The following is a 16,186-nucleotide window of genomic DNA, read 5'->3' on the forward strand; positions in this document are numbered from 1 at the left end:
ACCGTCTCCATGGCACCAGGTTTAAAACCTGCCCTCTCCCTACAGAAAGTTTGTGTAAGGATGTAATAATCTTCAAATGTGGAGAAACATCTAGACATGTGAAACAAACTAATTTAAATAGTTAAAATATAGCATCCTTGCTTTGACTTCTTGCAATGTAAGACACATTTTCACAAAATTGGTTATAATGGTAAATTTTCTCTCACATCAAGATAAATGTACTTCACTGCATTATTTTCATAAATTTGCTTTATAAGCTAGTCATAATATATATATATATTATATATATTCCAATGACTTAACTAGTTTTGCCTTTAATCGTTTTCAGCTCCACTTCAACCTATAGGTGTTGGTCAGGCTGCAGTCCAGCCCACAGCGGCATCAGCAAAAACCACAGCCCCGAAGCAGGGACCTGCTTTAGGAGGTGACCGGTATGCTGCTCTGGCTGATCTGGACAGTGCTTTCTCTGCACCTGTAACGACAGCCACATCTATTAATTGGGGTGGTACAGATGGAGGATCTTTGAACTGGGGAGGAACTGATGGAGGAGCTATCAATTGGGGAGGCACCAACAGTACAGCTAGTAAGTTGAAATCACCATGTCAGTCTGAATGAATAGTTCAGAAACTAATATGAGTTCTGTCAAAGTCAGAAATAACACAGCTGTATTTCAATCACAGCAAGGAAGGCGGGGTTATGAAAAAAAGAATATTTGTTTAAAAAAAAGAAAGAAAATACCCTGATCATAGCTTTAAAAAAAAAGTTAATAATATAGGTACCAATGATTCTATATTAACATTTTTGGTATCAAATTAAAGATAAAAGAATGGAGAAGGTGATAATGTAGACATTTTCATTGAACTTTACAATACAAATTATAATCAAAATATTGTGGTTTGTGTAGAAGAATTTAAACTTAATGACAGTTTTGGTACTAGATTTTTTTCATCTCTGCATAGCTATTAAGTCTAATGAATATTTATTAACAAAGACTAGTGATAAAGCTGTGAAACTGATGATGATGAACGCTGATTTGATGAGTAATTATCCCAGACTCTGATAAACAAAAAAGGGAAAGTTATTGCAGCCTCTATCCATTCTTCATTAGTAACAAGAAAAACAGTTACTAGAGTTAAAAGTCAAAAGTACTCAAATGCTATCTACATTTATTTCAATGTGAAGTAGATCTAGATTCCTATTTTTTTTTTTTTTTTTTTTTTTTTAATTCTTAGGCTTAGATCAAGTTGATCTACTAGCAGACAGTGCAAGGCATCTCTAGTACCAGATCCTGAGATAAAAGCTTAGACTTACATCTAGCCTTAGGAATATGCTATACAATTATGATTCCTCGTAAAGACAAACCTAGACCTAAAGCTTCATTATCACCATTCATTTGTGATCAATTTTTAGTTACTTATAAGTGCCACTTGGACTAATGTAGCCATGGGGATTATTTTTAAAGATGAACAATAGTTTAATAAATGAATGAAAATGCAGAGCAGATCAAAATTATTTAAAAAAAAAATATTCAAGAAATCAAATAAGAATTGTAAATTGTAAGGCAACTAATATAGGGTCAAAACATTTGTTTCATAGATGCTTCATGCTTTTGGGATTGGTAGACTGTCTACCAGAAAGACATCCCATAGTGATCAAAGCACCATAAAATCTCTAGCATATAGCTTGTCAGCGTTAATGTAAAAAGTCCTGATTTAAACCTATTTTATTTGTACATCTAATAAATCATCAGCTTTATTGTATGTCTGAGTTAGACAGTTTTCTGAATTGATTGAGACACCTGTGACAGTATCCAGAATTGACTTTGACACCTGTAACAGTATCCTGAATTGACTTAGACAAAAGTAACAGTAGTCTGAATTGACTTTGACACCTCTAACAGTATCCTAAAGTGACTTAGACATCTGTAACAGTATCCTGAAGTGACTTTGACAACTGTAATAGTATCCTGAATTGACTTAGACCAGAGATGCCTACATGCCAAAAGGGAAATGTGTATTCCCAGACCTGGAAATGTGTATTTTGAGGGGCAAATGTGTATTTTCCTAAATACCAAGAAATATACTCAGGAAAGACTAAAATCATTCAAGCACATAACATACAGGAAAACAACAATCCTAAAGTTAACACAGGATAAAGTTATATAAGACTAAGACATTTTGTACATTTGTCAAAATATTTACACTTTTAGTCTTTGTCTTAGACTTTTCTAGACTATGTTAGAATGATAACGTTCTTGTCATCTGGCAATGATCTTAGGATCATAATGCCTGTAATGTACTTCATATTCCATAATAGCGGCAACTGAAAATTCATTCAAAAGAATGGGAATTTTTGTTGCAAGTGAAATTATGCTTCATGTTCATTTGCATACACTTAAACCAGATTTAATGGTTTGCTTAGCTGGATCAGTGACATCTAGTTTTATAAAAGTAGTTTTGTTTAGAGGCATTTTCTTTACAAGGTATCCAGACACTGGAAATATTTTATATCACTCAGATTTTCTTTTTCCAGATCTTTTTTTTGCAGAGTTAATAATGAAAACTTTGGCATCCTCTACAATCACTAATAAAAAACATTTTAAATATGTGTTTTTCAGGCAGATAATCCTAATTAGTTATTGAACTTGTTTCTAACATAAAAAAAAAAGTTTGGCTATTGAGTCTGCCTTAAATACCCCTGATTTCTTTCTTTGAATTTAGGCCCACATAAGTAATGGAACCTAGCTAGTCACTTGTTGCTATAACAGTAGCTGACACAGAAGATACATTATGCAAGTTAGGGAACATCAATTTGATTCCCTTTATAATGCTAAGAGAGAGATTAAACTCAAACAATATTTCTTCTATGAAAATATGAAAACCTCTGCTCTTATGTTCATCTAAAAAAATCGAATCCAGATCTAGAATAAATCTAGATCTGTAAGTAGCTTCATTAATAATTGATTGTTTTTTAATTTGCATAGGGATATTTAAAGGCATTTTAACAGTCCCACTGAACTGTAGGCTCTATCGTGAATGTAAAATACTACATAGATCTAGACATGTCGAAAGTTGGCTTAGAACAGCCAATTGTGCCCCCTTTTTTATTTTAGATTCCATAAATGATAAGAAATTGGTCCTTTTAAGAAGATGTAGATCTAGTCTAGTTACAGATATCTTCAGATACTAGATCTACTACTACTAGTTACTAGACTTTGACTAAACAGGGGTTCTCAACCTGTGGGTCATGACCCCCTTGGGTGTTGATTGATGATTTGCCTAAGACCATAGAAATTTATTAATTGTTAAAAATTGTTATTGTCTATTCTTCTATTGCTGTATGTGTGTGTGAGGGAGGGTCGCTGAAGAGTGGGGTATTGTTAAAATGGTCGCCAAGCATAAAAGGTTGAGAACCACTGGACTAGAGTGACTTGACCTAGATCTACATCTAGTTAGTAGTCTAAATCTTAGTCTATTACACACTTGGTCATATCTAGAATGTAGACTAGAATTAGATTTAGATCTAGAATTTATATCTAAATCCTAGAACTATCTAGATATATTTACATTACACAATTAGTGATCTCCCTTCTAGATCTAGATTTACGTACATTCTATTAGGTATATAGATTCTATAGGTGCCTGACATCGTAAAATATCTCTGGTTCTAGATCTAGATCCAGTCTACATGATTTAGAACTAATCAATCGATTTCCAATTAGTTTGAAAACTTTATATAAACTGACACATAGAAAGGAACTCAACTTGATTTAGATCAGTAAGATCTAGTTTAGTAAACAATTAAATCTTTGTGCGTTAGCGCACGCACAATCGTGGTAGATCTAATAGGAATAGTCCCTTTCCAGGCATTGACGCACTGATCTACATATATAATTAGCAAGAACAAAGATTTTATTTTTTGCTATTGAGGGGGAAATGCGTTGTTTCCGATGATAAACTGTACTCGCTTATTTTTGTGTTCATTTGCTGTTCATTTGCGTACAAAATACGCAAGATGCGTACTTGTAGGCAACTCTGCTTAGACACATGTAACAATATTCTGAATTGACTGAGACACCTGTTATAGTTTTTCATTTTCATTGTGCTATCATTATATAATATGTAATTCAGCATTGCTTTTTTATTCCAAAGATATTGCATGGGACCAAGCCCAGTTGCTACCTGCATATTTCAGATATAAATGCTATTATTGTGTCCAATTTGTTGTATTTCTGCTTCTGTTTTCTTTTAGGCACACCATCTCATAGTTCAGCCGGTCTCAGTTGGAGCACCAGTGCTGCAGCAGCTGGAGGTGGTGCCATCAACTGGAACAGTCAAGCCTCTTCTGGTCTGCCAGTGGGTCCAACACCAACAACCGGAACATTTGGAGTCCCTCCTACAGGTAAATCAGAGAGAGTGCACTTGTGTTTACTGCTGTTTTAGCATTAAGAAGTAATAACTACTGTCAAACATTGTTGAACTTTTATGGGTTCATGAGACCAGTTCAGAAAAGCATGGTCTCAATAGAACTGTTTATAAAAACTAACAGTCAGTGTATTCTGTGAAACAAGGTCTGACCACAGATTCAATGAAAATAATTATTAACTACAAAGCATGACATGATAGACTAAGCTTCAGTTGGGATTTGAAAAGAGCTAGCAAGTAGAATAATTATAATTTTAACCATGATTTTTCCAGTTATCTTAAAAATGGATTTTGATCCATTGTTGTGCTTTTTTATCTGTGTTTTTAACTATTTTTTTGTTCTCCTCCTGTGAAACATTTATCATAAATCTACTAGCTTAGTTGAAGTAAAAACAAATTAATGCAGTTCATTTTTTGTGACTCAACATTTTTTTTGTTTTGTTATTGTTTGTTTGTTTTTTTTTGTTTTTTTGACATTATAGTAGAATTTTGTTTTTGAATAGATGCTTTATCCAGAAGATTTTATCAGATCATGTATTTTTATGTTTGGATCCTTTTTTCCCAAACAAATATTGAATTGTTAACATGGTGACATTTTAAAACAGAATCTAACAAAACTAGAATTCCTATGGGCAAATATTGAGGATGCTATCACAATATAGAATTTGAGCATGAAACAATGGCATTTAAACAAAAAAAAAAAAAAAATTCAGTGTTTCTCAACCTTTGTGGCTGTAGATGCAAGTAAAAGATATTTCTGCAGCTTAAAATGCAGGAAAAAGATGTACAGTTCTCCTTGTAAGAATACAGTAACACTGAAGGGAGAGTCACAAGTAAATGGTTGAGAACTACTGCATTATTCTCAAGTTTTTTTTACAATTTTTTTTTATTATTTACCTATACAATTTAATTTGCTTTACAATTTGATTTTAAAAGATGGGGGGGGGGGGGGAGTATTAAAAAGTTTAAAAAATGTAATTTGGCCCTCTGGTGAATAAGTCAATATGTGCTGTCGATAAGTAGTTCACATACTGATTTTTTGCATCTGCTTTTTATTTATATTCATTCTAGGAAAACCTGGGAACCCTTTTGTACATTCCTTTGGTAAACTATTGCATGCTGTCTCTACAGCTACTTTATTTATGTCTCTCTACATATGAAGCTTTAAAGGAATGTAATTCTATCTGCTGGTCTTTGCTGCTAGATCTTAACATTGACTGACATTGTTTTGTGTTTTTACCTTTGTTTATATCAGACCTACATATTAATAACATTAGTTTATCTTCAATTTAAAACACCTTTTTATTTTCTTAGTAAATTTATATAGTTTCTTCTCCAATGCTTTACATTTTTACTGGTTTGGTTTAAAACACTGAAAATGCTGCAAACATTAAAAAAAAATCAATATATATCTATATTTATCTGTAACAATTATTTATATTTTCTTTAAACTTGCTTTTTAATGAAGTTTCTATTAATATATGTTAAGCATTTCTAAATTAAATGGGCTTAAATATATATATGATGAGATAATTAACAAATAAATTCTAGGGAAATAAGCTTTAGACAAAAATAACTGAAAATAAGAATGAAAGAAGTTGGGGAAGCCTTAAAGATTCAAACGAAAGCAAATTCCTAGCTAGATAATACCACATTATGTTCTATTACATAGATGCTCAAGGCCATCCAGGAAAGGATGTTGGCATCTACTAAATGGCCTAATTAACTGTTCATTGCAAAAAAATTACATTGAATCTTTGAGTCAAACAATCTACTTGTTGAAGAATAGATTGATTTCAGAAAAGGTAATCCCTTCGGAGCTTTTATCTTCAGGAAAAGAACATTTTGGATAAGGAAAAGAAAATTTTGGATAACAGAAACAAAACATTGATTGTTTGGGTAGACCTACAAAATGTGATGGACAGTGTCTTTTAGTAACATTGACAATCACAACATATACTGCAGAGTGTAGAATTGAAGTATTTGAAGCACTGATCTGCATACAAGGCAAAGTGAAGCTACACAACAAACACAAGAAATGGGAGATCTGCTAGGAGCTTTCCCACAAAACTTGTTGATTCCTTGTAATTTTTAATATTTACAAAAAAAATGGCCAGAGCACTAACATGTTTTTGTTTTTTTCAGAGTACTTTTACATAATTAGAATCTTGAACTTAGCAATGGTCCAATGAATTGGGTATGAGAATCAACACCAAAAAGAAACACTATCCTAACATTGTCTACAAAATAACATAAAAAGAAGTCAGGATAGAAGCTTCGGAAAAAAGTCACAACTTTATTTGATTACCTTTTGCCTAGGGCTGGCAAAAATCAATTAAAGAAAACTCACAAGAATAAAGATTCAAAGAAAGTTATTGATGAAATAAAAAAAGCTAAAGAAACCATATACTAGACCCACCTTTTTAGGGATTGGATCAGCTGGGAAACAGAGCAAAAATATGAATTATTTATTCAATATTTAAATATTTTTGTAGACAATATTTCAAATGAATTAAAATTACTGAATTAACATAATGAGGAAAGATTGTTAGAACAAATGTTTGGAGCTAGCTATTTTTTAAATCTATTTTTTACCACAAACTTTGCTTTTTTTTTTTTTTTTTTTTTTTTTTTTTACTGCCTGATTGATTTTTTTGTATATGTCATCCATTGGCTTAGTGCTTTCACTAGGCATATATTGTACCATTGCACTTGGTCTAATCCAGCAGTATGTGATAGACAAAGTGCTCAAGGTTGTTTTGTTTCTTGTTTTCAGTTGAGAAATCTTCAAACTATTTGTATTTTATGTTTCACTCCTATTGAAATGATTTTCTTTTTTTCCCCTTCAGCTACATACTCTAGCACAACAATTGTAAACAAAAACAAGTATCAAATGAAAAAATAACAGTTGTAGTCTGAAAAATTTTTCCTTTAAGAAAAATTAATTTTTGGCGCTATTAACAAACTTAATGCAACATCAACATGTTTTTAAAAACTTAAAAACACAAGGCTTACAACAAATATATGTTAATAAAATTTTAAAGCTTATGCCAAAATCAAAGTGCATTTTAAAAAGTAGTTGCTCTTATTAAATTGTGCACAGTATGGCCCTACAAATCTTGAAAGTTGTAAAGAATGTGGTTTTTGTCGCTACCTGATGGAAACACATTATTCAAATTTCAGAAACTTGAAATCAAAACAAAACAGTAACTTTGTTTCCTTATGTCTTGATTCTTGCACACAGTGATCCTCATTAAGAGAAAAATTGAATTTTAGCCATTAGTCTTGTTCATCTCTGGACACCGTTTAGTTTGTTTTACAGGTTTCAGATGATCCTTCACACTTAAAGATTATGGCATCCTCCCCCAAACCTCTTGCAGGACAACATAGGATGGCGGTGGGCAGGGTTTAAACCTGGGACCATTGAGACAACAGTCCAGAGCGCATACCACATGACCAGGCAGCCATTTTATTGTTTGAGACTGTATGAGATGTTATTTTAATCCATTTTCCAAAAATGAAAACTAATTTTTGTGCTCTTCAAAATAACAAAGTAGAGAGTATGTCTGTTTGCTAAATGTGCATGTATTATGTACAATAAAAGCTTTTTTGAAAACTTTGTGTAAAAAAAAAACAATTTTTTTTTTATGTTCTAGAAAAATATTTTGGGTTACTTGAGCCCACCAAATATAATGTGACTAACAAGGATTCGGAATGACACAACTATATATTAATTACTTACAGCTTGATCTGCATGTTTCTTTTTTAAATACTCATTTTTAGAATTTTTTCTATTGAATAGCTTTCTAAAAAAAAACTTGGCTGATAAATCATTAAAATAAACAAAAAGTATTGAAAATTTGATAAACATTTTTTTTTTATGTAAAACACACATTTATTCTTATTTTGAATACATTTTTTCTTCTTATAATTCTCACAATTAGCTAATTATTTTAAATTATTTTCATTTCGTTTTCAGCAACGGTCAACCCATTTGGAGCTACTGGTACAGGGATGAATGCCTTTGCTCCAGTATCTACTGTGAACCCTTTTGGGGGAGTTTCCAACTCTTCTATGCCATTGGGCAATTTTTCTCAGGCTGGAGGGATGCCGATTTCCACATCGTCTGGCTTTGGTGCCCCCTTTGGGACCCAGAGTGCAGGCTTTGGTGCTTTCCCACCAATGCAGAATGGGGGCTTTGGCATGACACCAACGTCAGCAGGCTATGGAGGTTCTGCAGCCTTTTCACAGCAACAGTTCATGATGCCCTCTCAACAGCCTGGGCTTGCTCAGACATCAGGATGGGGTGCCATGGGACAAGTACCGCCACACCAAGGAATTCCAGCACAACCTGTTGCTAACCCATTTTTGGTAAGATTTTCAACCTGCATGTTTAGCAGCTATTTCTACTCAGTAGATGACTACACATGACATTAATGTATAATAGCAGCACTAAGGTACAGCAGCTATTGAGAAAAGGTGAAAGAAACTATGGTGAAACATTGATACGCTCCTTCAAGGACTTGAACCATGGACTTTCAAACTGGCAGTGACCAAGCATGTCTAACTCTGACTTGTCCACCCAAAAATAACCTTTTAAGTCAGTAGAGCTTTATGGACCCCCATATCTCCACTCAGGCTCAAGTAGTTATGCAACCCATTTAGCAACTTCTTACTTCTCTCCTCCTACTCTCTTAAACAATTTTATTTCTAGGGTCAACTCAAGTTATTCCAAAGACAAAGACCTTGATTTAAATGGCATCTTTCTCTCACTAACAGTACAACAGGAGGACAGTGAGCTTCAGAAATGGTCACTTCACCTGTACCTATCTCTGTATGTTGAACTGTTGACGCACCACACATGATCTGTTGACCCTCTTTCTCTATTCCTGTCTTTGGCCTTTGATAGAACCTCTTTCAATGACAGCATCCAAGACATTTGTTTAGCCTACATTGGGTGCTGAATTGATGTGTCCCTGCTGTTTAACTTTGTCCCCCCATCATCACAAGACTAATCTTGTTAACATTGGGTTCTCAAGTATAATTTGCTATTTCTACATTCGTTTGAAAGTTACCTGCTGCATTCAGTGTATTGATAGCTTCCTGTAAAGAATATAGATCTAATGTTTCATTGCTCATGCTGAATGACATAACACAGTATCAAGGATCAATTAATCTATCAGTCTACAAACCTCTCATATCTCCACAACCAGCCATTTTGTGATCTCAAGTTAAAATGTCAATAAACAATATGTAACATTTTTTATGGCCTTCTTTTTCAAAATTGAATGCATTATTTTACATCTAACAACTCATTTAGTGGTGGAATCTTGTACATTGCTTCTCCCACTTCCCATTCTTGGATCAAGTTAAAACTTTGCACAATTAGTTATTGTCGATGACAACACATGAATCAATTTTTTAAAAAATTAACCATTTATCTTATTAAATAGTCATAATCAGTGCTTTTTTTGTAAAGAAATAGGTACCGGTACTCAGTGATGGATTGCCTAACTTTTAAGTACTAATAAATTAATAATAATCGTTAAAATACAAGAAAAGTAATAATTGTTTTCCCCACATTGAAAAAGGTGCTGGTACGCTGTAGCAGTGCGTACTGTCACAAAACAAGCACTGGTCATAATTAATTAACTTGTTTTAGATATAAAGTGTACTAAGGTAAGGGGAGATAAGCCATTGCCAACAATCAAACATGTCGACTTCCATCATGGAAGCTCAGTATCTCGAGTTCTTCAAATTCAGACTTGAGCAACTTTTTTTTTAAATAGCTTTTAAAAAAGCAACATGGAAACCTTCTCTCTGATACAGCACCTCCAACTAGTCCACAAAAGTGATTGGACCATAACACACTTGGCATTCTATGACCATGAAAGTTGTGCTTAACAAAAACAATGAATAAAAGTATTTCCTAACATACTACTTTATTATTAGTAGTCTAGATCTATTAAAAATTAATTGCATGATTGATTCAAAATAATTGATGCTCAGTTACTCAATATAAGCTTTGGTATTTTAAAAGTATTTTTTATAATTTACTTTTTTTCAAACTTGATATAATTTTTTTTTGTCTTTTCCAGAACACTGCAATGCATCAAGTTCCACCACCCAGTGGTTCCACCAATCCATTTTTGTGACAACTTTAGTCCCCCTGATTTGAAAATGCACATGCTGATGTAAGAGTTTCTGGGTTGTTGTTTTTTTTTTTATTTATAAAAAGATGTGATGAAAACTCAAGAACTGTATGAACTATAGAATCTGAAGTATTGAAACAAAATAATAGCTATGTGTTATAACATAATGTCTTCTAAATTGGTAATGTTTTGCTTATAGAATTCATAAGCGATAAAAGAACTATTTACAATTTTGTAGTAATACAGAAATCACTTTGCCTAATAAAATTAGTATTAGTTGTCTATGAGTCTATAATAGCATAGTATGGCAAAGGGTGGCATGTTGAAATAAACATTTAATGCACTATTATTGGTTAGGTGAATATAGATGTGATTGTTGTAGGTAGTTTTTTGTGTTTTTTTTTAACGTAGGTGTTGGTGTATATTGTTTGACTGGGCACTAAACTTTGATTTGGATTATATGTGTCGGCAGTACTTAGTAATACAGACTTATTTATCCAGCTTAAGTATAAACAAAGGTGTCATTGGGATATAACAACTATTGTGTACAATGGAGAGAAAAAGTGCAAAAATTCACACATACCTTTGTCAGCTCATTGGCAAGGGTGCAGAATGCAGATGCTATGTGGATGTTCATACTTAGACTGTAGTGAAACAATGTTTGGGTACACCTGCACCATTTGGCAGACCGAACAGATTGGTTGAGCTGTGAAAATTGTTCATGAAGTAATTGCGTTCTGTTTTGTCTTCAAATGCTGAAGCTTTGATTATAGTGGTGACCTTTTAGTTTGTGTCTAAATGAGTTGAAATTTATGTGCAACAGCAATGTAAACAGAAGCATGTAATTAAAAGTGTTTATGAAACGACCAACAAATGGCCATAAGTAATCCATTTATTGGTGCTATTATTTCTCATTTTAAAATGCTTGGCATGAATTTTTGCTGCAACGGCCACAAATCTTTAAAAAAATTCTATAATGTAAAGTAATTCTGTTTTACTATTACAAGTTTGAACTAAGAGGCTTTTAAAATTTTTTTGTTTGTTTTTTAAGTGAAAAAGTTTTTTAAAAAAGAAGTAAATATGATGAGATTCTTGTCTAAACAAAGCAATCCAAAAAATTGCTATTGAGATCAGATAACATATGACTTTGTTTGCACGTCATTGGTACAGATATGCTTTTTTTTTTTATGCAAGATCAAGCAGAAAATGTTAGTTCTGGTAGTAAAAATATGTTTAGCATTGATTGTGAATTATCAGATTTACCAATGAGATTTCAATAAACAAACAATGAAAGGTCAAGATGTGAATCAAGTAAGGCATTCACATTTTATTTGATGTATTTTTGTCTTTCATGAAAATGTGTGCACTAGATTTCTCATTTACTCATGAAGCTGAGAAATAGCAGTTTACTGTCCATTTGTGTTTAAGCCGTCAGAGTTCTTTTAGAACCACTAAATTTATGTATCTACTGTTAAGTCTCAAAGATTGCAGTATAAACTCTCAGCTGGAACTTGAACAAATTTACTTTACAATCATATAATGAACTTCCTCATATAAATGAAATTTTAGACATAAACATTCAAATATTTAGCTATATTTGGAATGAATGGTTTGGAATTGTATCATATATTCATTGCTTTGCTTGAGTGAGTATGTCACTGGAATGCCAGTTCAATTGATATTTATTGTGTGACGTCTAACGGCTGTCCAGTTAAGGTGGGCTTTAATGTATAAACTTATTTTAACAAATATTTCTATGATTGACCAGAAAGTAAAGTTTGATTGCAGTGGTTCAAAGTCTTAAACAACATTTTGAAACAAGAGAAAAGACAAATAAATTGTATATTGCACTCTTCTTTTTTTTTTTAAACTAAATTAAATGTTGAGCTCTGCTAAATAAATTTCAGTGTTGGGCAGCTTGTGTTTACTAGGGCACCGACAGGACTTCGTAATGTCATATAGATGGTTTGGGTTTTTAGGGTGGTATTTTTCAGGTTTTTATTTTTTCTAAGTTGTTATTTTTTTCTTTTGATTGTAGCTCATTAGATATGTCTTCTAATAAGTTCACTGTACACCATAAGTTATTAATATTGCTGTTTCTAATTTGTAACAAGTTTTGTATACATGTTGTTTGGGTTGAAGTATTTTGAGAACTGCTTTATGAGCTCTTTAAATAGTATGCAAGGCACTCACCATCTAGATATTCTCTCATGAGTTAATGAATTCACAATTGAGAATATGTCTTGGTGCCTTTGTCAAATTTTATAAGTCTAGCCAATGTTATTCTTGGCTTCAACATTTGCATAGCCAAAGAAAACAAATGTAATTTTTTTTTTAATCCTGCAGCTTTACTTCTGAAAGAAAACTATGAAATAAGTTTTGAATATAGGAAGTCTGAGTTCAGAAGTTTTATATAGGAACTATTGTGTTACAGAAAATGAACTTGTAGATTTGGTAAATTGTTTTACTGACTCGGCAGCCTTGGTTTCAAATTTGCTTGTGGATCGGGATACCCTCTATGTCCTTGTTCCCTTATACTTTTTATTTCACTCACAACTTGGAGCCGCAAGTTTCCTTTACTTTTAAGACACAAAACCGTCTTAGTATTATGTTCATTGTATTACACTTATAATTTGGCTCCTAATTTTTAATCACATTTTTTTTTCTTTCTTCGCCAACAATTGTCTCCACTTTAGAATTAAACATAAAATGTAAATAATGAATCAGAACAAGAAGTAATATGGACTTCTTACCAGTTTGTGGCATTGTGATGTGATATTCAAAGTACTTAGAAAATTTACTGCTAAGCATTATCTTTCATTTTTTATAGTGCTAGCAGATATCTTTGTATTTAAAAAAAAAAAGAATGCAAAAGTAGAGTAAAATAGTTTTGAAAATTATTTTTAGGCTATCTATTCCTATCGAAAGCATGCAAAAATATTGATTATCTTCATCAACCAAATTCTTGCTCTTAAATGTGTTTATTATTGTGAAGAATTGATCTAATTCAAAATGCCACCTTCTCTGTTAAATAAGAGGAGACAATATAGTTTCATTTTCACAGTTAATACAAAGCACTCATACTTGTGAACTTTTTATTTATTTATTTTTTTTTAGTTATATTTCAGCTTTGTTCCTCTTTCAATTGTAAAAAAAAAAATCACTTGATACCAAATGACAGCAAAAACAATTACTGGTATTCAGAAAAAGAATTGCATGCACCTGATTGCAGAGGAGAATTATATTCAACCAAGACTTAGATTACTTGATTTATGTGTATTATGTTTTATGGAGCACATAAGAAGCTAATTCTACATTCATGTTTTTAGTAACATATTACTTGCACTAGCAATGAAAAATTGTTTTCATCTCTTTTTGTTGAGTATCCTTGTATCTAAAGTGGCTTTGAAATAGAAAACTATTGCATTATCGGTTTTTATTTTAGTGCTAATAATCAACACAAAACAGTTGTGTTAATAGTTGTGTTTTGAACTAATTAAAGATTAATTATGGATCATTTCAAGAATTTGCAAACATCATTAGTCAACCCTTTTCTGTTTATCCTGGCAAAGCTCATTTGTATATTTTCCCCCCATTATTATTATTAGTGGGGGGGGGGGGTGTTTGGTATGGAAAGTAATTTGTATGCTTCATGTATAGATTATTGAAAATTGTAATAGTCATAAAAAATAGTAACCTCCCCTAGTCAGTATTTAGGAGTGAATGGCAATGAATATTTCTTTAGATTTGACTCCCTTTTTTTTAGAAATCATTATAGATATATTTTTTTGAAAACCATTTATTAAAAAGACTAATAGTGGCTGCTTTTGTTTTTTCATCATGCATGTAGGAAAACAAAATTTTATTAAAGATTTTTTAAAATATTGAACTTTTAAAAAATGTATTAGAAAAGTTCAGATTTTTTTTTTCTAATGAGTAATCCACTTAGATCCAATGTGATACGCACCACATTCCAAACTGAACTGTGTCTCCACCTGTTATGTAATATTTCGTCTCTCAGAATTTATTGAGCCCTTAACACTTTGCTTGGTGTCTAAAAATTCTCCGTTCGTCAAATCATTAAAACATTCAATCAATGTGCAAGTCTCTTGTTTCATAAGAAGTTTTTGTTGAACTCAACAGATATACTGAACTATTATGATCATTATCACCTTTTTTTTTGGGTCATGTTCTCATGTACATTTGTAGAAATGTTCATCTACTTCATGGGCCATTACTGTTGACTCCCAGATATTTTATCATAATGTTCGTTGTGTGTCTATTCATAATATAACATGTACGTCAACATTGTTGCGAAATGTGCAATGAACTATTTTTGTGAATATAATATATAAATAAATATATATATATATAGTGATGTATTACATAAAGACAATTATTTGTCCACTTTCACAGAGCATTCTGAGTTTGTTTGTTTTTTCCTGCACACTTAAGTTTTTTTTAATTGTTGTTCTTGTTAGTCATCAAGTTGTATTAATATACACACACATTAAATGTAAATATAAACTATATATTTTACATTTATCTAAAAACTTTTGTATACATTTATTTCTAATTTCATTATTCTAGTTTTTATTGAGAATTTGATCCATTTTAAGTTTAGAGATTGCTTAGATAATGTGGAAATTTTTTTCTCTTTTAGTAATTTAAAAAAGGGAATTTTTTAAAATTTATTTTTCCATCGAATTCATATTTTTCTTAGCTTATATGTGTGGTGTCAACTAATTGTAACCAGATTACTAGTTAACACTTCAACAACTACCAGCACTAATGGAGAAACTGATTGCATGCACTTTAATTATGTTTCAATCTTTTAAAAAAAAAAAAAAAAAGAAATATTTTAAATAGAATTAAACAATTTTTTTTTGAAAGGAGCGGATTTTTTTCCTTGATAGTATCATATTATCAGCGTTTCTTTGGAAAAAACATAATGTATAAATAGATTGAGTACATAGAATATTTTAATGGACACTTAAATTACAAGATTTCTTTTTCCATTTAATTTTACTATTTTGATTTATTTTTCCTTCTTTGAATGAACAGGTTTATTGCGAACATTATAAATTATTGATGACTTATAAATTGAAGTGTACCTCTGGGTGATAAATAAAGTTGAATTAATACACTTAACAATTTAGAAGGTTGTTTAAAAGAACTTGCATTCTTTCTATTCAATTGTGTGACGTTTTCCTTTTTCTCAGTGTTAATAAAAAAAAACACTTCATCAAATCTAAAATTCCATCCAGGGAAATCTGAAAGTGATTGTATCATATAAGAACACTCACTAATAATAAAACTCTTTTTTTACCAAACCAAAAATTTCCTGATCGACTCTCTGGTCATGTGGTTTGTGGATGCGCTTCAGACATTTGTCATAATGGTCTTGAGTTTGAACAATGCTCGCTTCAATCCTGTTCAGTCCTGCAGGAGGTTCTGATGTCATTTCTAAAAGAAATACAAAACGATTCAACTCTCTTCTCAATTGTAATAATATAACCTTCTAACCAACAGCAGATAAAGGCAAAATATATACATTTTCTAATATTGCAATGGTTTAACGACTATGGTTCATCTCTAACGAAGCGAAAT

General features: G+C 31.7%; 1 protein-coding gene across 3 annotated transcripts in view; it reads left to right on the forward strand.

Annotated features, from left to right (window-relative positions):
• LOC106064909 (arf-GAP domain and FG repeat-containing protein 1-like) overlaps window positions 1-15,730 on the forward strand; it is a 47,349-nt gene extending 31,619 nt beyond the window's left edge. For 2 of the 3 annotated variants that reach the window (XM_013223565.2, XM_013223567.2), the window contains 5 exons: window positions 329-583; window positions 4,252-4,401; window positions 5,496-5,528; window positions 8,404-8,795; window positions 10,523-15,730. In XM_013223565.2, the coding sequence (XP_013079019.2) occupies window positions 329-583; window positions 4,252-4,401; window positions 5,496-5,528; window positions 8,404-8,795; window positions 10,523-10,579 (887 nt within the window). In that variant the 3' untranslated portion in view covers window positions 10,580-15,730. The remainder of the gene's footprint in view (window positions 1-328; window positions 584-4,251; window positions 4,402-5,495; window positions 5,529-8,403; window positions 8,796-10,522) is intronic. The other variant, XM_013223566.2, reaches the window with a different exon arrangement.
• Window positions 15,731-16,186: the final 456 nt, after the last annotated feature.

Source organism: Biomphalaria glabrata, chromosome 15 (genome assembly GCF_947242115.1).
Source record: "Biomphalaria glabrata chromosome 15, xgBioGlab47.1, whole genome shotgun sequence".
NCBI lineage: Eukaryota > Metazoa > Mollusca > Gastropoda > Planorbidae > Biomphalaria > Biomphalaria glabrata.